General features: G+C 41.8%; 2 protein-coding genes across 3 annotated transcripts in view; one reads left to right on the forward strand and one right to left on the reverse strand.

Annotated features, from left to right (window-relative positions):
* arap2 (ArfGAP with RhoGAP domain, ankyrin repeat and PH domain 2) overlaps positions 1 to 26,981 on the reverse strand; it is a 280,445-nt gene that overhangs the window by 189,139 nt on the left and 64,325 nt on the right. The gene's annotated exons all lie outside the window — the stretch shown is intronic.
* The window catches only part of LOC122766182 (NACHT and WD repeat domain-containing protein 2), a 47,807-nt gene continuing 44,000 nt past the window's right edge, over positions 23,175 to 26,981 (forward strand). The window contains exons 1-2 of one of the 2 annotated variants that reach the window (XM_044020849.1): positions 23,175 to 23,413; positions 24,165 to 24,336. In XM_044020849.1, the coding sequence (XP_043876784.1) occupies positions 24,186 to 24,336 (151 nt within the window). In that variant the 5' untranslated portion in view covers positions 23,175 to 23,413; positions 24,165 to 24,185. Of the gene's footprint in view, positions 24,337 to 26,981 lie in introns of both variants that reach the window. The other variant, XM_044020848.1, reaches the window with a different exon arrangement.

Raw genomic sequence — 26,981 nt, forward strand, 5'->3', positions numbered from 1 at the left:
ATTTATTTTTTATTGTCATTATTATTATTATTATTATTATTATGTATCTGCACAGCATCATTATGAGAAGTGTCAGTTTATTGGCATTGCAATGACGGCTATGACTATAGGAAAAATGCCGATAAGGAATAATAATGTATGACTTCATTTATTCACACTGACAGCAAACCTGAGCTTTATTTGAGCACAGACTGGAACAGGAATAGAAGTTTATGCAATGACAGAAGAAGTGACTCCACAGATACATCAGTGACATTTTGAGTGGGACAGTGTAAAAGCGGTGCAGTTTATACAACCACATGTTGATGCATGCGCAGAATGTCAAGGTCCGTCTCTAGTCCGGCTAAGTGTACACACGCAGGCGTAATCGGACTATGAATCCCATTATCCGAGTATGTTAGTCCGACTAAGACTCGCTGGATTTTAGTCGGACTGAGTTTACATGACATTAAGAAAACCAAATGATTGTCTTAGTCTGACTAAGAACTGACTTTTAACATGCATGTAAACCCACTGAATGACTTCTATAAACATTTAAGACGGGCACCTATGTTGGTCCAAAATATTTACACTAAAGACAATGGTCGAGTTACTTAAAAAAAAAAATAAAAAAAAAGATGTTAATCATGTTAACATGTCATGTTAATAGCCAATCTTGGCTATTTAAATGAAGACAACTTGCTTAATTCAGTTTGAATGAACTGATCCATTTTGTCATCTTCCACTCACATTTCCACCAACACAACAAGGTCATACTGTATATGTAGTGCCTTTCTGTAAGGAAATGGAGGAAACATAATAATTGCTGTGTGTGTGTGTTAGTCATTAAGACAAATTGCAGGAGACTACCTCTGGGGAAAAGGAGGACACACTCCACAAAACCTAAGCAAACAGACTGGGCTCTGATCTGCACGAGTGGGTGTGTAAAACTTGTTTGCGTGTCTGTCTAATCTACATGCAAAATCGTTTCAGAGGACACCGCAAAATCACTCGTGGAGTTCTCCTCAAACACAGTCGTAATGTGTGTCTGTGAGACAACAGCTGAACAATTACACCTTGTCCACACGTAGAAGGGTATCGGTGAAAATGGAGGTTTTAGCACTCTAATAATCCACATGAAAACACAAAAACCCAGTGGTAAATGCCATCAAAAGTGCTGCCAAGTCAACAGGTGGCGACATGACTGTAACTATAAAGCCTTTTTCGGCCAATCGGAATCACACTTTCTGAAATGTAATGATGCTTGTCTTCAAAAAATGGATCACAATGGATTGGCAAGCGACTAAGGACACCAGTGTGTGCAGCGTGGTAGAAATGCAACAGATATCTCACACAATGAGCCATTTGCTCAGTCAGTTGAAGACCTAAGATGAGGGGACTGGGCTACTACTATGTATAGTCATTATGTCCAACTGTGTGTCCATTTACAAGCACTGGGATTACAGGGATGTTTTTTTTTCCCCTTTGTTTAATTTCCACAACAATAAGTCGCGGCCAAAAACAAGTCAAAACACATACAGCATGAACAGGCAAACCGGTCTTGAGTTTCGGATAACGGCTTTTATTAGATACCGGAAAACCTTGCTGCACTCTCACTTACACACAATCTTGATTTATTGCAAGGCTATTTTTAGATTCCCGGGGATCTTCATTTCGCATCAGGTCGTGAGCTCAGACTCGAGGAGGAGCCTTTTCAAAACCGGGAGGATTCTTTACAAGCATACGAATCAGAAGGATGCATCAGTCTGGGAACATGACATGGCTGTGTTTCTAATTTAAGCTTATTTACTATAGAATAGAATAGAATAAATAGAATTTACATGAGGCTTGGTTTGGGAAATAGATATTATTGGAGCTCATACACCCACAGCACATGCAGCCATACACTGTGATAGCCCCATCAATCAGGAGAGACATAACTGCTGCTACTACACCGACGCTGTACTTTCACTCCCCTGTGTACAGTACAAGCGCGCGTGTGTGTATATATCTGTTAGTGTCTCTACGAGTGACAGGCTTTTCAACACAGCACAGCGTTTAACGAGAAAAAACGGGGAGGGCTCGTGACAGGTTGCAACGGTCAGGGTTTATTTGACAGGTGCTCCCCTCACAACGCCATCAAATGACTGAGTGCTGGGAATGATGGTCCACATCAGTGTAGAAACTAAGCAACAGCCTGGCAACCGCTGCCATTTCAGGGGACTTCAACGGCGGAAGGGTCAGCCGCTCCGCCGATTGGTGGCTCATGCTGTTGCTGGAAAGGTAAGACGTCTACGTTCCCTTCACTGGTGCAGGAAATCTTCCACCGCGCAAGACGACATATACACTCTTACATCAGGAAAACTGTATTACTGTATTGCTTAAAATCCTCTTCACAGCCCGATTGGAACCAATTAATGAAAGCATCGTCACAAAAATGAAATTTAATTGGATCGTGGTGCATCAATCAAACTGCCACCTGACCCCCCCTCCACCCCACCTCCTATATGCGTACCCCTACATCATGCACTCATCGCACATGCTCAGAAGAGAACGCCAGAGCTCATGCGAGCTTGCTAAAATGGCAGACAACAGGTGTCAGTCGCAAATCTTGAATCTTTGTCCGAAGTCTGAGGAAAGGAAGCTTGGAATTTTGAATTCAACATTCAGCCTTGCTCAAACAGTTTTTCCAGGATCTCCACCTCAAAGGTCGGTTCAGTTAAAGGTATCAGGTATCCAATATTTTAACCACATTCCATATTTTACGCTTCAGGCAGGTGAAGATGTCACCCTGATTGATAAAAGGCAAATGTAAATGAGTGTAAATCTTCCCAAACGTGACTGGAAACATTCTCTCCCACTTCCACATTTCACTGAAACTTTGACAGAATGCTTTTGAAATTTTGCACGCATGGCACGGGATGAAATGAGGCAATAGACTATTAAAACAAAACCATATGTACTGAATAGGTGTGTGTGCGTGAGTGTGTGTGTGTGTGTGTGTGTGTGTGTGTGTTGTTGTTACGTACGCAACTCACAACTTAATTTAAATATTTAAGCGGCTTCCATTAAAACGCTGATTAATTTGAAGGCACTCCAGAAGTTGCCAGAGCATGACGGAGAAAATGGAGGTTGAGGGAGGCAGGAGACAGAAAGAGAGAGTGTGTGTGTGTGTGTGTGTGTGTTTCGTGTGCATGGGCGTTGTTGATAAAGTCAGGACAAACTAAAATATTCCGAGTGCATCATCATTCAGAAAGGATCGATTCTCTCCTGAAACCGACCGCTCGCTGAACCCCGTTACCCAGTTACTGTTGCTATGTTTGTCAAATTGCCACCGTCATTATGTCCAACAATTTGAGCGTAGGCTGACAAAAAAAAAAAATTAAAGTTCAACAGTGTGAACAGTAAATATCTTTGTACTCTACTGACTTGAGTATTGATGGAGGAGCAGAAGGAGTCGTTAATTATTGCATTCTATTGTGATCTGATGCTGTGCACGCCGAAACACCAACAACAATCAGATGAGTTTGATTCACCATTCTAATCTTACAATAGAAAAAGCCCAAACATAAAACTGTATCAGGAATTTGGCAGGGCCAGCGCAAGTTAGGTTTTGTTTAGATCAGTGGTCTCAAAGTTGTGGCCCTCCAATTGATTTCATGTGGGCCTCCTAACAATATCAAGCTATGACGAGTCATTTCTGTATGCATTTGTTTTATTAATAGATTCATTTTGCAGCATAATTTTTTTTTTTTTTTTTTTAATTTTACAATATGGATATGCTTAAAAATCCAATTTGGGCTACAGTCTGCACAAGGCCTAAGATGCAACCTATAAGATGTAGCTCAATTATAGCCTATATCATTTTGTTCAGGATCCATATACAGCACAATTTGATCTCAAGGGGGCCGGACCAGTAAAAATAATAGAATAATAACCTATGAACAACTCCTTTGTTTTACATTTAATGAAGGATAATTTTACAAAACATGAAATTTCTTGAGAAATATAAGTGCAATTTCAACAATATCATGCCTAAATTTACTATTTACACAGCACACTGGATCTATAAAGGCACAAACATTTAGTCACGGGTATCTGGAGCATTTGACGTTACATTTAGATTAATGTGAAATTTTAACAAATTCATCCTGTGGGCCGGATTGGACCCCCTGGCGGGCCTGTTCTGGCCCCCGGGCCGTATGTTTGACACCCCTGGCCTATATATTATTACCTCAATCAACATATACTGTGAGTATGTTAAAACCATAGCGCACAACTTTCTTTTAAAACATGACAGTTAAGGTCTTTGCACACCGGACACGATGTGAATATATGACTAAAGTGGCGGATTCCCACTGAAGCTCCTTGTCTTGTCTTGTGGAAGAACGGGGGTTTGAGAAACAAACACAATCACTTCCGTTGTCCGACGACAGCAACACTCGTTCTGACTGGTCGGAGAATCGACCACGATCCGAGGAAATAGAAGTAGCAACCCCTCTTTCCGCGTTGCGTTGATTGGACACATTGCAAATGTGCGGATTAAAATTAAACTTTCAGTCAAGACACAAGTAAGACGACTGCAAACAGGTTTGAGTACGACCGAGAACACAAAGAAGCGCCCGCCAAAAGTTTCAGAGATTAATTCTACGCGTCACAAACACCCGGTCGTTCAACGCTTCCTATCCCCACCCGCTTGTGCGCTGCTGGTGTATACGCGTAAACACTCCCTCAGTCAGGACTGATAGTTTTGCTTGTCGCAGCTGGTTTTCAGATGCGTGCAAATAACGTTTTAACTAAACTTCTGAAAATGATGGCGGACATTTCTTCAGAAATACTGCAGCACAATCACTTGGCAAAAATAAATTCAGGCGTCAATGAACTATAAACAGTGACAGGCTCCTTGCTCTTTATTATTTTTTCATTGTATATACGATTAAGTAAATTGTCTTGTCACTCCAAAAAAAACCGAAATCATTCTCTCTTTCCTTGCCTTTGTATTTCTGTCAAATTATCCGTCACCATCTTTGGCGAAGCGTGGAACGAGAGCCTGGGGGAGGGGTGGCGGTAAGAGATAATGGCGGCTGTCTGGGAAACCTCGTTGCTTAACCGCGGAGAAGAAACCTCAGTAGGAGTTACTGTCCTTTTGTCGACAAAGAGGACGCGCGGGCAAAGTTCGAGTCCGAATATTAAGAATGAAAATGTACACAGTTTGCCTGCAAATATCGATTTCTTTCACAAATAATCACCATTTGTTCCACAGGATCGCGCTGAAAACATCTCACCTCTCAAATTGTATTCGGTTGCCATGACGCCACACTCACAAGCAGCCCTCGTGCTTTCATACAAACGTCTTTGCGTTGCTCAAGGGCACATTTACAACATGGTTGTTATTCACTTCCTCCCACACAGGTTTCATAGTATACATATTCTTCAGCCGCAGAAAGAGGGGAAAAAAAATTGCACTCACTGGAAGCGTCTCTGACCTTTACGCGTCTCCAGCATTAAAGAGCCAGGCAGGCTTTTTTTTTTTTTACCTCTCCCTTTATTTATTTTTTCTTGACCTGGCCAAACGCCGCCTGTCACTCACACGGCACAGTACAACACACAGATGTTCATTCATTCATCCAATGGGAGCGCGAGTGACATGGTACAGATGTTAACTGCGCCCAGGGAGACGCTGTGAGTGGCAGGTCCAGATGCCGGAAAACACTTTAAAAGCTAATCAGTGGCAGAAGCGCACGCGCCGCCGCTGCAGACGGCCGTAGCGCAACATGTTGGGCTGATGGTTTGTTTTAATCAACGGGTGATGGACAAATCTGACAACAACAACAACAAAAAGATTCTTGTGCACGCACACACACATACAGGGGCTCGTCACGGAGAGACACCTGGTTTTCTCCGCGGAAGATATGTCGCTATGGCGACGGGCTGAAGCAGCAGCCTAATGGCCTTCTTATCAATTCAATCCAAATGACTCTCAGGAACAACAGCAGCAAAACTCCCCAACCTGTCATACTACACAGGCAGAGGCAAGCGTGGCTCAATCATCTGCCAGGGTCCTTGGGATTAACACTAATGCGGTTTGAAGAGGCTGCACACGCACGCACACACACGCACACACACACACAAAGGCAGAATAATGGACAGAATCCACAATTTCAAGGATTCAGTGGTGTATTTATATTCACATGAAAATGTATTCCATCTTTTTTTGACATTTGTTCAAAAGGAGATTTCACCTGCAACCCCGCCTCTACTTTCATTAGAACAGCCTTAAAAAAGGTTATCCCTAATATCAACCAAGATTAAGTCACGCCTTAAGGCCCTGGTGTCCTCGCGCGTCAGTGTCTGACTTCACCGTCGAGTGGCGGTACAAGTCTGGACGTAAAAAAGAATAGAACGCATTTCTACCAAAGAAGAAGAGAACGATGCCACAGCTCCCTCGGACACGTTGGAGCGGCTCATAGCCCGAAAGGTCCGTCGGGCAGGGGAGTTGGGGTGTCATATATACATATATATATATATATGTATATATATATATATATATATATATATATATATATATATACACATATAGAGAGTGATAAATAAATTGAAATCCATCTTCGTTTGCTGTGTATGAGAGCAGCTCTGAGATTCCAACTTGGTGCTGCTCCATAACTCACGTTTAAAATCGCCAGACAGTCATGTCTCCAGATGCTCCTCCTAAACACAGACGTGACATTTTCCGACGACCGGGGACAAGAGGACAATTTTCGACCTTAGTAAAGGTGAGTTCCGAGGGACGGATTCATATCGCAGCACTTGATGACCGTGATAGCAGAGATGAATCAGGAAAAGTCACTAATTAATTTGTCGGTGCTTCAGTCCGGGACCAGCAGACCGCTGCCTCCCATCTGAACTACATTTGTGTCTCGTGTGCTCGATGGTGTCTGCGATGTGACGTGACATCAGTTTAGAGTCAACACAAGACATTGTGAACTTCTTTCCACCAGTTGGAAATCGGTAAAATCTGTTATTTGAAATGATTGTCCTGCACATTTACATTCTATAGCTGCAAAGGGGTGAGCAAATGCAGACTAATGCCTATGGATTTGTTCTGCCTCGGCTTCTCAGATTCCAACCTGCTACAGGACCAAGCACAAAGCCTGGGGAGACTCCTCCATTGCAGCCCCCTCTCTCTCTGGATCTCACTTCCCCAACCCATCCACGACTGTTCTGACTGTTTTATTCAAATCACTCCTCAAAACTCACTCTTCAAGACTGCTTTTAATGTTTAACCCTTTAACACTTAAGCCTCAGAATGTGCGTCTAGACTTTTTTGCTTATTTTAACCAGAAAAAGGGCCTGAAAATGATCCTGTGAGTAAGTGATTCTGCCCATTGCTCCAGAATATCTTTCAGTATCAGTTATTTACAATGTGCTGCATGTTGCAATAGTGTATTAACTATTTAAAAAGAAAAAGAAAACAGTGCAGTTGTACATGAACACCAGATGTTGCATGTTAAATTAGAAATTGGAACAGTATAAAACATGTTTAATATAACATTTGTTTGAGTCTTTGTCTCAATGTCCACAAACAGGCCAGAAATTGGAAACTATATGTACCATGTTTTTCCAAATCTTTCCTCTCTAGTGACAAAGATGCTGATTCTCTGGCTTCCTCCTGAAATCACCGCGGTAACCACACGTTGGCTTTCACTTGCAACGTCTCCGCTTTCAGAAACCACCGGCACAAACCATCACGCAATTACCGCAATGCAAAGTGCAATTGTGCAAAGGTGTCATTTCTAGTTTATAATGTGTGTGTTCGGTCACGGTAGCTTGTTATCTTTGGACCCAACATAAAAAAAAACGTAAAAAAAGCCTCTATTTGTTCCGACTTTATATTTCAAATGCTGCTTGAGCAAAAGTTATGTAGTGAGCTGGTAACAATGATGTCACACACACAGGAAAATGTGCATTATATAACTAGTTTATGTTTCCTGTTATGGATACAAGGAAGTTGATATAATAATTCATTAATATTAATCTATCTGCCCATCACTCATTTCCAGAAGCAGACGACAGTAAATCCATGTCGTCTTTCATGAAGGTGCAGCTCAGCGGGGCCTGATTGCGTTATGTGTGTGTGTGTGTGTGTCTGTGTGTGTCTGTCTGAGCGCACACACACACTGACAGGTGTGTTGACTGTGATTAATACTTTGCCAGACAACAGAGCGGGGGAAGCAAAAATGAGATTACAAAGACGATTCAGTTATTTCGAGACGCGCACCTGCATGTGCCGTGTTCCCCTGCAAACAGGAGCAGGGACGGATATAAATACACATATATGAAGTCATAAAGGTACTTGAAACAGGAGGTTGAAGAGATGGGGGAGTTATTATGATGCAGTATTTCAGGGAACGCAAGATGAGGATACGGATGCAAAAACGACGTTCCTTAATCTATACACATTGAACATATCGTAATATCATCAAGTACTATTACAAGTTAGCGTCACAGACTGTTGCTGCTTCAGAAACCAGTGTGTTTTTAAAAAAAAAAAAAAAGATTTTAGCTCTTTCGTGTAGATATCCATAATTGCAGCTCCTCCAAGATGCGAGTTGTGGAATCAAAGCGTGCATTCAATAGATTCTTTGGTGTCATTTTATTTTTCTACACAAAAGTAAAGTTAGCAATGCTCTGGTATATTGATCACTGTGACTCGAGAAAAATAGGTACATATTTGATGTACCCATCTTCTATGGGTACATGACACTTTTCACTAGTCGTGATTCCTAATAATTGTTTTCCGTATCTTTATTTTTTCAGCTGATTTAAACATTTCTTACAAATCAAAGTATTCTGCTCGTTGAGGACATCCCTGCTATTGAACTATTAAACTATTAAACTTTTTTCCCATTGAGGAACTGGTGACGAAGCGTAATAAAGAACGGGAAATTCCCAAAAATACATACTGTACGTTTGAGATTTTAACATTATTTTTTTCTTGCATTAATGTGTGTCAAGTTAATACATTTTAAACTCAAATTCCACTTACAGAATTGGAGTGGAACTGTCACTTCACACAGCCTCAAATTGGGCTGCGGGAGAACTTGACAAACTAAGCACAACTCAGCAAAAGGCTGGACTTCTTGCTCTGAGTCAGACAGTAATAAGAAAGCTGCTGGAGAGTAATCTGTCAGCATGCCAAACTGGTGCCATCCTACGGGAGCTCATTAGCTTAGCATTCTACCTCGGTGGTCCTGCCTTGAATGAATGGGAGTACAAAGACAGAAACACTCGTCAGGCTGCCTCCCGCACATCGTTATCCTCTGCCCGTTTTCCCCTCTCTCTCTTCTCTGTCGTTCCCTCTCTTCTCTGTCTTAATTTTTCTGTTTTTCTGTTTTTTTAACGTTTTTGTGGCGCTTTTCCATGAGTTGGTGCTTTATTTGGTACCTGCTCTGGCGAGGTTCCAAGTGCGCTGAGCCGATACGAAAATGCGACGTCAACACTCAAGTGAAACTGCTTGGACAGTTTTCTTCCTCTTTCTTTCATTCCTTCTTACAATTAGTTCTCTGTGCCCGACAGACAGCGAGACATTTACATCTCCACTGTGCAGCAGTCAAGCTACGTTTTCTCGACACAGCTTCGTAATAAAGACAAGCCATTAGTCAAGGAAGACGAGGGAAGGTAAAAGCTGGCTTCTTGCTGGAAACGACGCTCCGCGGCACTTTGAAAACATCTGAACCACCTGTGGATGCTGATATATGGACTTTAATTAGAGGCTTTTTAACTGAAGTGTCAACCGTGTGTAAGGCTGGTTATTAAGACAGGATTGCCTGCGCGGCCCTAATGATAAGTAATGAAAAAAGAAACCTCAGTGGAAATCTCACTGGATCATGGAGCCAACAAGGTTTCCTGTTACAGGATGTGGACTTTATGACATATGGATTGTTGAAAGATGCTGCTATAGGCTTCAGAATTACATCTCATGGTCATGTGCAGATACAAATGCTTTGCGTGAGCATGGGGGGGGGAAGATGAGCTCCATGAACGCACACCTCCATTATTTAGCAGTTCTTCGAGTTCGGCATAACCCATCAAAGCCCTCGTGCCTCCACTGAAGGGAACCTCCAGTAATTCCAGGAAGGAGCGTTGTCACCGCATCATCAAAAAGAAAATACATCCTTTTGATCGTTCAGAATCACAGGGTGGCATGAATTGGTCTGCGCCACACACACACACACACACACACACACGTGTATCATCGACTCAAGAGCAGGAAGATAGATTATCATCAAGAGACATGTCACTTTTACATGCACTGATGAGAAACAGCTGAACATCAAATGCAAGCAAAAGGACCTGGTATACTTCAGGTTCAGGGTCAGGGTCCTGTAGTATCCCCACTTCACCATTAGGTGGTGGTGGTGGTAAATCTGGACGCATTCCAACCAAGGAAGAAGAGAACGATGCTTCACCTCTCTCGGACACGGCTTGGCGAGCGGGAACTTAATACTCCACCTACCAGTGGGGAAGAAGTTTGGTCGCACTGTCCACGCGCACCTGACATGCTCTTTGCACGCGGTTCCAAATCTGCGTTGCGCGTAGATGACGCAACTGGCGCCATTGGGTCCACATCCAGTATACCAGGGTCTTAACAACACACTTCAGCCCTACCACCACTGAGGTCTTGTGTGTAACTGGGATGAAATACACAATGATACAGAGGCAGCTAAATCCGATCTGAAGGAGAACCTGCCAGGATCTGCAAGGCAGGACTGGGGATCAGAGTCCAATCCTCTCCGACACACTTGACACCAATTTCTGCCTTTCGCTATGAAGTCAGAGCTGTCAGATGCAGCACAAACTGAGAAGGGGGGAAATTAGTTGTAGCACTGTGGGGAGTGAAAAAGAGACAGGGAAGAGGAGAGCAGGCAGGGTGGGGGGAAAACTCCCCGATGGTTACATCAAAGCTCACTCGTTTCCTTCTCTGCTGCCACTCGTCAGATCCCTTCGAGGATGAAGAATGTGACTGACACGCACACACATACCTGCAGCAACCATGCCGAGAGGTGTAGCAGTGAGGATGAGGAGGCAGAGGGGGGAAGTCATTGTGGATGTGACAACAGGATTAGAAAATAAAGTTAGAACATAACACAGCAAATGGTTATTTGTCAGTTAAAAGCGCCATAGAACTCATTCACTCTGATAATCCCTGATTAAGGCTTAAGGTAGAAACATGTTGGTTCATATGCATTTAAAAATACATGTCGGTCATGTAGCAATGCATTTCTTATATATATTCTACAGTAATGGTGGCCATAGGATGGTGCAGACGTGTGAAAATCCATGTCGTTTCATTAAAGGGCTTTTTATAGTTTTAAAAGAGAGTGCTTTTGGAGTTTTCGTTGACTCAGTTTCTACATGTTTCCTCATCCAAAGAGCACTTCTTCCCGACTTAATGCGAGTCCAGATCCAGGGGGAGTTCCAACCCCGAGAGTTTTCTCTTCACAGCTGTTGTTTGGTTAACAAACAAACAAACAAACAGAAAAAAAAAAAAAGAGGGTTTGTCAGTGGAGACCAGCCATGCATTTCTGATGATGGAAAGTGTATCATAGCTTACAGAGTTTGCTATGAAATGTTTAAATCTATCTTAGCATTCGGTGTATCGCTACTCAGGTGTATGTGATGGGAATTGTGGTCAGTCGGAGGCCAAATATTCCCAACGACCTGCGCAAAGATGTGAAAGAATTTTAAAGCAGTTTCTTTCCCAGCACATGTTGCAAACGTACGGTCCATTTCAAAATAAAAGCCATAATCTTTTTCATATCCAGATTTTGCAGGGATTTAGTGTAAAGCTCTTTGTTATTACAACCTTTGACACTCATTTGATTTATGATTCACACTTCTCCTGCGTCCAGACTCTTCAAACAGCAGCAACTGGTGCACACACACACACACACACACACAGAGTTGTTTTTATATCTTAGCGAGGACACATCACTGACATAACCCATTACCCGAAACTTAACCATCACAACTTAGTGCCAAATCCTCACCCTTAACCCTAAAAAAGTCCTTTAAAGTTGTGGGGCCCAGACAAAATGTCCCCACAAAGATGGGCGTTCAGTTTTTTTGGACCTCACAAAGATATAAATACAAGTACACACATACACACACAGCCGCATCTATCATGCCCGCGTGATTGGCCGTGAGCTGAATTGATATTATCTGGTTGCCTCTCGCAGCCATCTCATAATAAATTAAGTTGCTCCCGTTCAAAACAGCACCACCACACAAGTGTGCAACGGTCTGGAAAATAATGATCACAGGAAAGCTGCAATTACGAGGACCGCTGCTTTCTGTACAGGCAAATCCATTCAGCGCAAAGCGGCCCTCCATTGTTTCCTGTACTGTCAACTCACCGAAAACCTCGGGTGTTTGAATAAAAAGGAACCTTCAAACACACCTTATGGTTTTTACTCAAAGAAGATAAGGCAAGGAAATATTAGTTCCACTGCCAGATGAGCAATGACGGCACATTTCAAGGCTGATAAAACTCAAAAGAGAACCTCGTTTTCCCGACAAAGATGAACATATGTTTGAGACGTAACGGTTTAAACGGCTTATTGTCTTTCTGTTTTTGTTTTTTTTTCTTCCCCCTCTGGCGCTCTGAGTAAAAGGTTCATTCATGATTAATGCCGTGTCGTTCGGTAACAATTTCAATTTATGCCACAGCATGCAACATGAATCATTATGAATGAATCGGGGGGTGACTGAACGGTCTCCCTCATGCAAACACACATACAGGAGCACGATTATAAAGCACAGAGTGGTGCGTTTGAATATGATTTGGTCTGTCTGCCTGTCTGTCTGTCGCTCCACCTATAGTGTTCACTTGTTTCAATGAAACATATTGTAATCGTTTCAATCGCTCACTGAATTCCACAAAGATATCAACTATTTGTAGCTTATTTTTTTGATTATTATTCTTTCATCTGTTACTATGACTTATGACATGACATATATATATTTCTATACACACATAAATAGATATATATATATATATATGCACACATATGTATATATGTATATATATAATCTAGAATTTGTCCCCAGAATGCCAATTCAGTGACACTATTAAAACATTTAGAATGCAATGCAATAATAGATGGAACAAGTCAAATTGATCTTTATCTATAAAGTGCTTTTCATGCACACATGCACATGGCAACACAATAATGTGTAAAGGAATATCATTTTAATTCATTTAAAGGATATACACACTGTAAAATAAAGCACATACGCACAAGCAATAAGAGTTTTTGTACACACACAAAAGGCTTCAGTAAATTTGTAAGAAGTAAGAAACTGACTAAAATTGCATTACATAGACTTTCTCAAAGTCAGATTAACACACAGAAATAATACGACTGGGAGTTGAATGACTTGTCCATTTTTATGTTCAGATGGATCCAAACTGGTTGTACTGAGCACGATCCCATTTACAAGAATAAGAGACGACTACAGCAAGAGAAACGTGGCAAAATCCAGACCGATGCATTTTAGGACTTACAAGAGATTATTGAATATTTTCAAGTTAACGGATAGTAGAAAGTCAAAAAATGACTAAATGAGCTAAAGTTGTTTTGGTCTGTGATGTAATAGATCAAGTGGAAATGCTACGACGCTCCTGGAGGTGGACACGCGTCATCTCGGTCACATTCAGACGTACGGCGGGAAGAAAAACAAAGGAAAAATAGACGGGAATTCTCAGAACACATGCCTACACTTTGTTTATTTTCATGTCGCTGTCAAAGTTCAATGGGAGATTTACACCATAACAACCCCCATTCACTTTTCTTCCTAAAGTCAAACCGAGAGCAGCAGACGTGACTAACTGCCGCCAGAGGGAGGGTAATATTTCCTCTGCTGACACCCTATTAATCCCATGAGACAAGAACTCCAGAGTTAGGATTCAACCCATCATTTTTAGATTAATGTGACAGTAGGTTGTGGCCAAACTGCCGTCATAGCCGTGCTCGGTTCACTTTCTCCACTCAGCTGAGTTGAAGCCTGCATTCTCGTGATTCCCTGCATTCCTTTTCTACACAATTAACCAGACAATTAAATGATATTTACCCCCATTCTCACATTTTTTCATTTTTTTTTATCCTTTTTGACCAGTGGAAATGTGTTTAATCAGGATTCACTTTGCCAGCAATGCAAATTCCGGCATCACTTTCATACAGCAATTATGTCTTAAGGTTTCACAGTATTTTTGTGTTTTAGTGTGAAATGACTAAAGGTGTGGCTATTTCAGGAAAGTGAGAGAGAGACAGGGATTTAAATGAAGTGTTAAGTGTGAGTGAGAGAGAGGAAAATAAATCAAGTACAAACTAATTCTTCATAAACTTCAAACACAGTGGAAGTTATGTTAAAATACTGTCGTTATAAAGTAAAATACTACTAATTAATAGTACTTAATCCATGTAATATACTGTAAAGCACAGCTACTGTAAAATTACAGTAAAATACAGGTACACCCTCTAATTTTACAATGAAAGAGGCTTTTTAAAAAAAAAATGGTGCAGTTTTTAATGACATACAGTATAGGGTGCTTTGAGCTTCTCCCTTTATAAGTTCTTTTTTGCATCTGTGTGTACAATTGAACTCCCATGCATGTGCATCATCCTTTCATGTCTCTTCAAACCGAGGCCATGTCACACACGCGTGACTGCGCTTTCCTAAAGCAACTGTGCACAAGTCTCACTCCCTCTTGGATATGACATTGTCAAGCAGCCATGTAGCGGCTGCCATTTTGCACATAAATAATGCAGCGTACAACTAAATTATTTTTCCCGTGGCCGAGGGAACCTGAAGAAGATAGCATGACCGTCACTGGAAAACATGAAATGTAATCTCACTGGCGGTTTGCTGCACGTACAAATACTCAGTTATAGGATTTTCTCTGACTCCAGGTACAGAAAAGATGTCGGTAAGAGCCAGAGCAGAGGGCTTTGGGGGGTTTTCTGCTGATATACAGAGATGACGCCAGGACTTGTATCGCTGCCACAAATGAAGCAGACAAAGAAGAAAATGCAATGTTCACCGTGGCCTCGCGTTGTTTTCCCAGGAATGCCTATTTGAGCTGAAGACGATATAGAAACGCGTGCATTGCAGCAGGAAGGAATGCTGATTAAACAATGGTCAGAAAAAACATTTAAACTGTGGATGAAACCCTTTTTTTATATGTATATATATATATATATACATATATATATATGTATATATACATATATAACCTAACAATAAGAACCAGGAGCCATTGCAGTTACAGCACCTACAGAATGCAGAAATACCAGTACCGTAGCATGTAAGCCAAGTTGTTTTGGCATCTCCACAGCAGGACTGACTTGAAGTTTTCAGTGCCAGGACCATCTCAGCATGTACCGAGCACAAGATTGATAACATAATGTACTCAAATCTATTTGCAGCTATACCCTTGCTGGCAAATCATCTGCTCCTCCAGCGATGTGCATAAGGACACACAAGGAATCCTGTCATGAGACGAGATGCAGGGTAGTATATTAGCTGCGGCCCCAAGTGTTACAACTACTTCATACTTGATTACAAATACCTCTCTCTCTCTATGAAAGGTCACAGAACTTAAGAACCTGTTCATTAATGGTTGAGGACAAGGACAGTGTGCATTGATATGTATTTCTGTAAATGCACCAGAGGCTATTTTTCATCTGGAGTCCCTGGACACCTGTAACAGTGTCTGCGCGACGTTCCTCAAGTGTGCAGAGCAACAATAAAAATAGAGAGAAATCAATGTTAATGGAAACATAATTCAAGACACGCCATTTACATTAACAGCTACTAAAAACATGCTTCATTTATAATTTAGAAATGCCAACGCGGAGACTTACAATACAAGACAAACCGTGCTACAACACAGTTAAAACACTAACATAAGCACAGCAGTGAACGCATGCACTTATGCCTTCACTGAAAGTCTACACAGAAAATATTAATAATTGCACTGACATTTTCAGCTAATCTTTCCAGCACATGTACATCAACTCATTTTATTTTACTTTTCTGCTGTATTTGTATACTTCAACTACCTTTTACATGGATGAGAATTTGTATATGTATGTGGGGGAAAAAGTACAACAATAAAATAATTGTTTTAGTGACAGCTGAATATTAATGTGGCCCATATTTTAGAGCTAATATAACTATAATAATACATAATACATCATTAGGTTTGTAATGATATTCATGCAGCACACATCTGCTGCCAAGTAAAAGCATCTAATAATAAACACGGCCGTGTTTAATGCCTTGCTGGTCATGCCTCTGCTGAGAGCATTTTTTAAAAAGAAAAAACAAAAAAAAAAACATCAATATTACAGGACTATTCTCAAATGCAAGCACATGCTCATGCTGTTGGGAGGTTTTGAGTTTGCCCACTGCAGAGTAGAGCTGCATTAATACAGCTATGTCTGATTTTTCTTTGGAGGACCGGCGTACACTGTCTCTCAAAAGTGACCCATATCTGAAATCTGGATTTACATTGGGGAGACCACGCAGAGGGTGGACACTAGTCCTGAAAATACAACCTAACCCTATCTGAGCAAGGTACCCAATTCCTATTGGTCATTGTTAATTGGACACACTAAATGTACAGATTAAATAACCTAGCTTCTACAACACCTACAACAACAGCAACATCAGAACACCTCAAATTAAAGTGGGCATCAAGCGCCATGCAGTCCAACCACACATTTTATGTTCTAATGTCATCATTTCAAAGAAAGACATTTCCAGCATTTAAATTTGAAATCCAAATTTTAACTACATGTTATCAGAAATACTGCCCATCCCTGGTCATGCGTCATATCTATGTCATGCCACATGGGAATACAGTACAAAGACTGGGGAGGGAAAACTTAGACTAGCTCCATTTTAATTGGACTGAAATGTTTGCATGGCATTAAAAAAAAAAAAATGAATTATCGACTTAGTCCGACAAAAATCAGACGCACTGTCCATGCAAAAGGTGTTAAACAATAGTTATAATAGTAATACTAGCAGATGTCTGAAGGGTTCACTTCTATTTAAGTACTTGCTTGCCTTTGTCACATCTGTGTGCACGCTCGGCACAATAATCAGACCTTCAGCCTCGCCCACTTGAAAAAACAACAACAATAAGCTAGTAATAAGAGGACGGATCCAAATCAATTTCTCTGCAAAGGTCACAGTGGCAACACAAACAAAAAACGTTAATTGGCAAACGATGAAAAGTGCCATGGATGACGTGATCATTACTTGTTGTGAATAAGGACAAATCCTTTTGGTTTGGGGAGAAGACAAATGGAAATGTAATTCATCTCACACTCCCAAGGAGCAAATAGGACGAGTGTCTTGACTTGACTTGATGCTTATTGTGTTAAAGAATCACACTGAGGGGGGGGGGAAGACAGTAGAAAGAAGGAAAAAAGTAGAGAAAAATACATTCCCATGAGCCTATTAGGCACCATTTGTGTTTAGCACTAAGTGCTAACATGCTAAAGGTGGTGAAATAAAGTAAAACTACCCAATAATAATTGATCTATGAACCAATTATGTTTAACGGCGCAAAAATACCATATTTTTTTTACAGTGAATACATAATGTTTGTCTGCAGCGTTTATGTCATTTCCACATGAGGTTTCCTTCTTCAAATGTTCACTTGTGATATTCAAATTACATATCATGTTTACAAATTCTTTTTCTTTATATTACATACAGCATGGGGGGTTGATGAAGGTTGCCCGTCACCTCTTAATGTCCTGTTTTGCTGGTATAAGAGTATAAGGTATTTCCAGAGCTCTGATTGGAATCCTGTCTTGGCTAATAGCAGGATTATGACTGAGTCCCCCAAAGCCAGCACTGTCAGGTTTTGATTCAGTTATGGCCTGGATGTCTCCTGAGTTTTTTTATGAGAGTGGTGCTATTGGACGTGTGAACATAAACACTGTCGGATAGGAATTGTGGAGGAGGACACATGCACTCATATAAAAAACAAAAACACCTGACGTTGAAAGTCGCCCATTCTTCTTTTCTTTCTTTTTTTTTTTTACACACCACAATCAAGGCAGCAAGAACTGGTCCCGTTTATCAGTTGTGTGGATTTTTCACTCATGAATAATCCCGATGATTTGCAAGGTGCCAAACTTAATCTGCTTTGCATAAATAAATTGGTAAGCAGCATCTGCTCCTTTTTGCAGCTTAAAGTGGAAGTCAAGAAATGTGGAAATTACCTAATTACTCGTATAAACACTGACAAAGCTGAACATGTGAATGGAATAGTTTAAATAACGGCGTTGTGTTCTTGTAGGCAAATCAGATGTGCAGGTGCAAGTCAAAGGCACCAATGGTGTCACCGTGAATACAAGATACTGTAATACAGTATCTTACGCAGTGAATAAAACAGAACAAATCATTTTTAACTAAATGTTTCAACTGAAGTCTTCAAACACCATTTCTATTCCACATCCCGCTTTATAAGATCTGATTGTCCCTTGTGTTTTTTGAGTGTGTGTGTGTGTGTGTGTGTGTGTGAAAGCATGAATCATATTACTGGGACTTTGTCCAAAATCAAATTTCCTATCAATGACTTAAACCCCAAAAGAGTCCACATGCAGATGAATAGCCCTGATCTCTGAGTCAGCAAACAGGAAAGATCCACTTCCGAGTGGGCTATACCACTTAAGAAGTTAATGTAGTGGTGCCAGAGTGTAGGACATAGAAATAGACATTCTGAAATGTCTTCTCCAACTCCCACTCTCCTTGTTTCTTTCCAGCTGTTCAGCCAAATCAACCGTCCATCACCAGCTATTTGTGAAACTGGTGTGTGTGTATGTGTGTGTGTGTGTGTGTGTGTGTGTGTGGACACGTGCCAAGTGAGCAGCTATTGCTCGTCCTGTGCATCTGTGTTTCCCAGGTGGCACATCATTTACAGAATTGCGCATGCTCATGCTGATATTTGGGCCAAACGAAAACCGTACATGTGTGTACATTTATAACTATTAAAAAAAGAAAAAAAGAAAAAGCCTTGTGAGCACAACTCAGATCAGAGTTTCACTTTACGACTTATGGTTGAAACTGTACTGTACATAGGCACTAGTAAACTCACCAGCATGCATAGGTGGAAATTAGTGAATTACATTTACTTGCGTTACTGTAACTGAGTAGGTTTTTTGTGTACCTGTGTGTACATTTTGTAATTTTACTTTTACTTAAGTATGTCTTTGGAAGTACTTTACTTAACTAAAAAGAAAAAAATTAATTCATCCACCGGAAACTTTGGCAGTGGATGAGGAGGACGGGTGGATGATGACAGGTGAATGATGAGGACAGGTGGATGACGAGGACAGGTGAATGAGGAGGACAGATGACTGACGAGGACAGGTGGATGATGACAGGTGAATTATGAGGACAGGTGGATGATGACGACAGGTGAATGACGAGGACAGATGAATGATGAAGACAGGTGGATGAGGAGGACAGGTGAATGAGGAGGACAGATGAATGATGAGGACAGGTGAATGACGAGGACAGGTAGACGATGAAGACAGGTGGATGAGGAGGACAGGTGGATGATGACAGGTGAATGACAGGACAGGTGAATGAGGAGGACAGATGAATGATGAGGACAGGTGGATGATGACGACAGGTGAATGATGACGACAGGTGAATGACAAGGACAGGTAGATGAGGAGGACAGGTGGATGATGACAGGTGAATGATGAGGACAGGTGGATGATGATGACAGGTGAATGACGAGGACAGGTAGACGATGAAGACAGGTGAAAGAGGAGGACAGGTGAATGAGAGGACAGATGAATGATGAGGACAGGTGGATGATGACGACAGGTGAATGACGAGGACAGGTAGACGATGAAGACAGGTGGATGAGGAGGACAGGTGGATGATGACAGGTGATGAGGACAGGTGATTGATGAGGACAGGTGGAGGATGAGGACAGGTGAATGTTAAAGCAACTGTCCCCTTTTCCTCTCAGCATGACAAGAAAGAACCCCAACATTGTTAAAAAAAAGTAACTCAGTAAATACACTTTTTTTTACTTTACTTGTACTTAAGTAAAAATGTTATCAAAATATATGTACTTTTACTTGAGTAGAATATTTCAGTACTCACTTTGGGTGATTTCTGTTGTTGATTATGTTATTGTTGTTCTGCCTCAGTTTGGTCTTTGTGAACATACATGATGTAACTTTTGCATGCTGCAAATGAATATGTCAAGCAATACTATCAGATGTGACTAAGGGGGCATCTCTATGGATACAGCAACAGTGCAGAACCAGATTTATCCCATTAAACTGCTGAACAACCAGGTTTTTTGAACAGTCGAATTCTCTTCTGAAACTTCACGGGAGCGTTTTGTGTGTTTTCAGGCACACTCCGTCTGTCATGTGTTTTTGTTATGATTCAAAGGTCCAGTACGGAAAGGTAGTGTCAGGGAACTACGGTGGCCTCCATGTACCAGAAAAGATGTCATTCTTTGTTTGCATAGTGAGCTTCGGTATCAAAATGTGAAATGCACACTGTTACTGGTTTGTCCATTTGAGCTGCAGCCACTGTGAAGCAAAGCCCCTGCATACGAAAACCAAACTCACTTTTATTTGTGTGACATAAATATGCCTCGTACAATCTGTGTCTACCAATAAAAGGACACAGATCTCAGCAGCAGGCCTGATCACACACATACACAAACACTTTTCACCTGCCACGTCACATCACACCAACATGCAGGGCACTGTAAACAGCACCCTTTCATGAGGCATGCAGGTGCGCTCATGATTAACTGACTGAGGATTATGAGTGGGAGCGGAATAATCAAGTAGCGAAAGGTCACAACACTGTCGGGAACTAGTTTCCTGTCCCTGGTGCTCCACTTGAGCTTTTCCGGAGTCTGAATTTTGCTCAAGTGTGAGCCGGTGGCCCCGCAGGCTTGTCTTAAATGGGTCGGCGCGAGCCCGCAGAGTCTTAGACGCATCCTCAGGACCTGCAGCAGAACAGTAAGTCTTCTCTCGCCTAATTATTTCCTCTTACATAAATAATGTGTTAAATTTGGCATTTCATGGTAATTTCTTCGCCACGCTTCGATAACCGCATGAGGTTTGAGTGTTATTGTTGTGGGCTGCCTCAATGGGGTGAAATGAAACATGTATAGCAACAATTACTGTGTTTATTGATTCTTAAACGGGATACATTATAAAACTACTTGGTAACAGCATCTGTGTCACCACTGGCTGCTATATCCCATTATTCACTATGGCTAAAAAGATTTGATCCATATTAGCTCTGTGTGCGAAAAGGATGTGACTGCGTGAGAGTGGTTTCAAAGGCTCATCTCCATCAGTTAGATGCTAAAAGTCTTCCACAAGGTATTACATGAAGCGTCTATAGGTTCTTGTTTGTAATTATCGCTAAAAAAGCATTTGTGCAGAGGCGACAGACACACAGCAGATTCAGAGAAATGCCTCCCGACGCCGACTGCACACTGCAACCAAAAGACTGAGCGTGAGGGGGAAATGTGTGGTTCAGCGTTTCCCCTTCACAAGAACAGCACAGCAATCAATTCCCTTTAGTAAAAATCCAATGCACTTAAACTTCCAGCACGAATAACCACGGACTGCAGAGCAGAGGTACATTTATCGATAAAGCAATTAATTCAAACCTCTCCTCCTCCTTATCCTGCTTCTGGCTGCTACTCCTTTAGCAAAGGTAATATGACTCAAAAAGTAACGCAGTACTCCTTTAAAAAGGAGAAAGTCTCTATTTAGTGACTACATGATGTTATGTCTTAACAGATAATCTTCATTTAGCAAGTCCTTAAAGTCCTAAAAATACTGTTGTTGTCTGCAAAGTCGCTCTGAACTTTTCAAAAAACGTATCCCTTGCGATCACCCTAGTCAAAATGTATGGATTGTTCCATTGTGTTTGTCATCTGTGACCTGAAAACTTTTCCAAAACAGGATTTTGATACGATTGTATGGTAAAGTATGTTCACATAAGTATATACACGTGGTTTATATGTAATTTAAGCAAGTGCCTTACTTTACAGAGGCAGCCATGTTAAGCTGCCATGTTTCCACAGCAGCCTAAATGGACAAATCAACTAGTGGTTGCTAATTATGACAAAAAAAATAAGCCCCACCCACATAAAACCAAATTAAGTGCTAAAAACAGTATTCATCATTTGACCTACATGAAGAGCAAATTCACAAGCTGTTGCTTTAAATTTTGGAGTAGAATGACATGTTTGATCTTGCTATGTTGGGGCCCCTTGGATCCTGTGGGACCCCAAACTCCCTGAAACGCCTCTGATTCCACATATTAAAAAAAAAAGTGGGCAGTTTGTGTGGGGTGGACATTATTGGCGTCCTCGCAACAGTCCGTGAGCTGAGCGTTACTTTTATTTATTTACTTAGTTCGTGATTGGTCGCGGCAGCGATACCCTGCTGACTTCGCGCTTGTGTTTTTGTATTAGGAGAGACCGGGGAGAGGGGACGGGGAGGAAAGAGGAACACATGCTCACATACACAGCGGCTCTTCTGTCACCTCAATCAAGTCGGAGATCAAATAGAACGTAACCGGAAATGAACATTCTACTTTCAACACACCAGTCTGAATCCTAAACAAAGTAACATCATTAGATGGGTGTGGAGCTTTCGGAAGGGATTTTAAATAATGAATGTGTCTTTTCTGCTTATAAAAGGAGATTTAGAGCTAAATGGATCACGTATATGAGTGCGGCAGCCGAAAGAAGCACGTTTCTGATTTATTTTGAAAAGGCTGACCGGAAGTGCACGTTATATTTGGTCCGCCTTCACGGTGCTACGGTCTCTCAGAGCTCGGTCGGCTCGCAGAAACAGCAGGATGCGGAGGACAGCGGTCACACACACGGCGTTCGTCCTGCGGTCTCCCGGCGTCGCTTCACGGCCACAGCATTTCTGATGGGGCGTTTTTATCTGCTTTTTACCGCTGGGATATTTTCAGCAGCCGCGAAATGAAACGAATGAATGTGAGCAACAAGAAGTGTCCTGTTTTTGTGTGCCTGTCTCCAGCATCACTCGTAGTCAAGTCCTTCTCTGTGGATGTGATGCGGCGCCTCGTTGATGTGTTTTTTTTTTTTGTTTTTTTTTTGTAGTTGTGTGCTTTCACAGGATTTCATGTAGTGTTCAGTAGTGGACGACCCAAACTTTTCCCCTTGTTGTCTTTTTTCCAAAGGTTTTCCGTCTTTGAAAGTAAAGATGTCAGGATAGAGCAACTCCTGGAAAACCAACGACTTGACAGATCTGCACCAATAAGGCGAAATAACCATTCTTAGCGGTTATTCGCCTTTACAAGCATCGTCTCTGGGGTGGGAACGCGACTGATGATGCTTGCCTTGCTCGTCTATTCCGAGATTTGTATCGTCTCGTTCTGTTTGTGTGTTTTGTCCCACACAGTGGCATGAAAATTCATGAATGCGTCCAAGGACATGTATACACAATTACGCATGCACCATGACGGTAGTAGGCTGTGCGTAATATCCTATTACTATTATCATTATTATTATATCCCTACACCACATGAATGCAATAATAACAAACACATCCAGTCTCATTCCTGTGTTTGGAGAAGATTTAGCAGATCCATCCTAACTTGAATAGTGTGTGAATGTGTGTGTGTGTGTACAAGACGGCATGGGTGTTCAGAGTATGGCAAGGTGATTTACTGGTGTAAAATAATTTGTTTTCCTTAATATATTTTAGTTGTATACTGTATTTGTGGAAGGATGACACAAACAGTTGTCAGATTTGATTCTTACACCAGCGTTGGAGCATTTTTGCTGCTCGGCACCAATTTGTCTCCAAAGTAAGTAAGTAAATAAATAAATAAATAAATAAATAAAAGAAACTAAATCAAAAGTAAGTCTTTAAATGCAACCAAAGTTGAAAGCAGTTACGCCTTGGCCGCAAATAACGCTCCATGTGTGTGGATGGATGGATGAGCTGCGCGCAAACATGCACTGCATCTGTCCATGTGCGTGCGCATGTGCGCCCCTGTCTGCGCTAACGTGCGACCACTCTCTTTTGCTGTGTATGTGTCTGTGTGCCGTGTTCCCACAGCCACGCTGGAAGTCGCCCCCCATGTGGCCGTCGGGAGTGGGGAGCAGGCAGCCATGCCCGCGGGAGTCGGCGCTGCGCCGGGCGGCCATCAGCGGCAACGTCAACGCGCTGCCGCCACATCACGTCCCCACCGGCCGCAGCGTGCGGGTCTTCATCTGCGCCAACCCTGACGGTAAGAGTCCTGCGTGACACTTTCCACTCACTTCTCCTCCTACTATTATTCCTGCATTCAGGGTCATTGAGCTTCTGCAGTGTCTTATTGTCTGCAGAGGGAATCAGTTTCATGAAAGTAAAGTATTCACGAGTGTCATACATGCAGCAAATGTAATATTTTACTTACTTAACAGCCACTTTAGGACACTTAAATACTCAGTATGCTGATATTGGATCAAAAGATGTTAAATCCAATTAGATCCAAAATCCCAAACATTTACTGAGTACATCAACATGCACATGAAAAGCAGCAACAGCATCAATGAGTCACGTTGTGGGCTGTATGTTTATTTTGGGAGAAATAATGTGTTGTTAACAGTTTATACTCCATGTATTGAGCCATCCTGAATTACAGTGTCAAGAGTAGCATTCACTGTGGTTTTCTCCTGCTTTAGCTTGTTCCTAAGAGATGGCCTACTTCATGCCTTTGTTGTACGATATTTTTATTTGACTTACTGTTGCCTTTCTCATTCGACTCTGACCTCTGGCATAGAAAAGGCAGAAAACTGCTGCTCACTGGATATGTTCTGCCTTTCAGACCATTCTCTTTGAACCTTATGGTTTGTGCATGAAAATCGCAGCAGATCAGCAGTTTCTGAAATACTCAGAGCAGCCCAGCTGGCACCAACAACGAAGCCACGTTCAAAGTCACTTGACGTCAACTTTCTTCCCCACGTGCGCCCACACACACACACGTGGTGCTTTAACGCTTACGTAGTAAGAGTTTCTAACGTGATTTGATTGGCTGACGCTCCCATTGCTACCTGGAAAGTTTCAGACCCACAATGCACTTGTGCGGCACAGTTCATTTGAGCGTTTCAGCCTCCACGGTGTTTGTGTGAGTCGGCCTTAAATGTGTTGAGACTGGCTGATTAGTTATTTTCAAGTGTACCTAATAAAGCGGCTGTGAGGGTATCAGGTCCAAGCTTGCGGTTTAGTTTTAGTTTATTCAACAGACAATGAGCGGTGACATTTATAGACCCACTTAACCTGCTGGGAAATATCTTAAGTTAGGTGACGTGAGGGCAACAAATGACAACAAATGCATGCATGATTCATTCCAGTAACGCAACAAAAATAACGAACAGATTGTCTTTGTCACCGAGAGCGCGGTGTGAGCGGAGCGCCAGACTGTCGGGTCGGGAGGGAGACACCAAGTTGCGACTCGGTATTTGAATATGCCCTCTGGGCAAAGGGGGTAAAAATAGGCTCAGTAAAAGTGGAGTAAACAAGGCAGGGAGGGGAAGCAGAGTGGGCAAGAAGAGTCATTTGTCCCCGTCCCCGTCCCCCCCCCGCTGAACAAACCGCTAGAATACATCTAGGAACTGACGTCGGGTTATAACACGGTTATGGTTCACATTAGACGAGGACAAGTCGTGCGTTGTTCAGCCACCTGTAGCTGCCTCTCTCAGTCAGACCATCACAGCCAAAGCGAACACACACATAAACACATACAGTACGTGTGGATGGGAAAACAATGAGGAGGGCTATTCCTAGTAGCACAAACGGAAAGGTACACATCCCAGCCTGAGCTGCAAAACAAGCTAATTATGAGCTGCTGCTGCTGCTGGAGATGCAAAGTGCTGATATTCAGTAAATTAAACTCTAACGCGGCATTCTTTTTCACGCAGCAACACAGAAACACTGCTGAACCCCAGAAAGTTCACCTGAGAAGCAAATCAATATCCAACAAGAGTACGGATTAAAAAACATTCTTAACTTTTCTTTCTCATGCTGAAAACTCACCCCAAGAAGGAGAATTTTTCATGAGTGTGTGTGACCCAGGTCTGCCCTCAGTGCTGAGGCAGGGCCTGCATTTCCTTGTTCACTAGAGGGGGCTATCCATGCATCTATTTCTCCATGGCCGTGCAGGTGAATGTGGCTAAATCAGACGAGGGATCAATCCTGTTTTGACAAAGTAAGGAGGTCGATTTTTAAACCCTCTCCTGTGGTTAGAATAGAGCATTGAAATTGAAGTGGTAACTCACACATGTTGAGGAGACGCCGATAATAACATTATATACTCCAAGCGTATAAATGCGGCAACATCAGCGCGAAGGAGTCAGTGAGTACGTGTCATCGAGCCACAGCTGTAGCTACGTCGTCTACACCAATGAATTGGACTACTGGTTTCAGTTCACGTCGCAGACCTTTAGCTGGCGGCTAGGCGTTAGCGCGATTTCGTGTCTTTTTTTCTCACGATTGACTTCCTCCTCTGCGTACGGTCAAATGAATATCACACTGCAATTATTTTGGCAATTAGGGTGATAAGATTAATAGTGGTAAAAAAAACAACAACAACAAATCTAAATCTTCAACATTTGACACACATTTTGACTTGGATATTGTACTTTGTTGTTTTGTAATTTTGATTAGTTTACAATTAATTGTAATTCAACTCCCAACTGCATTATCACAACGTATAATAAAGTCCCGTTTTGAGGAATTAGAATTTGAACAGTCAAACTGACATATTTACAGGGATTTTAAAAGGTTCCTGGTTTAGTACTTTTTACCACTGAGAAATCTCCCCTCGATAAAGGTTGATAAAATATACTCCATGTTGCACATGACAGCATCATTTTTACTATTTTTAACACCAGA

Source organism: Solea senegalensis, linkage group LG3, assembly GCF_019176455.1.
Source record: "Solea senegalensis isolate Sse05_10M linkage group LG3, IFAPA_SoseM_1, whole genome shotgun sequence".
NCBI classification, from domain to species: Eukaryota; Metazoa; Chordata; class Actinopteri; order Pleuronectiformes; family Soleidae; genus Solea; species Solea senegalensis.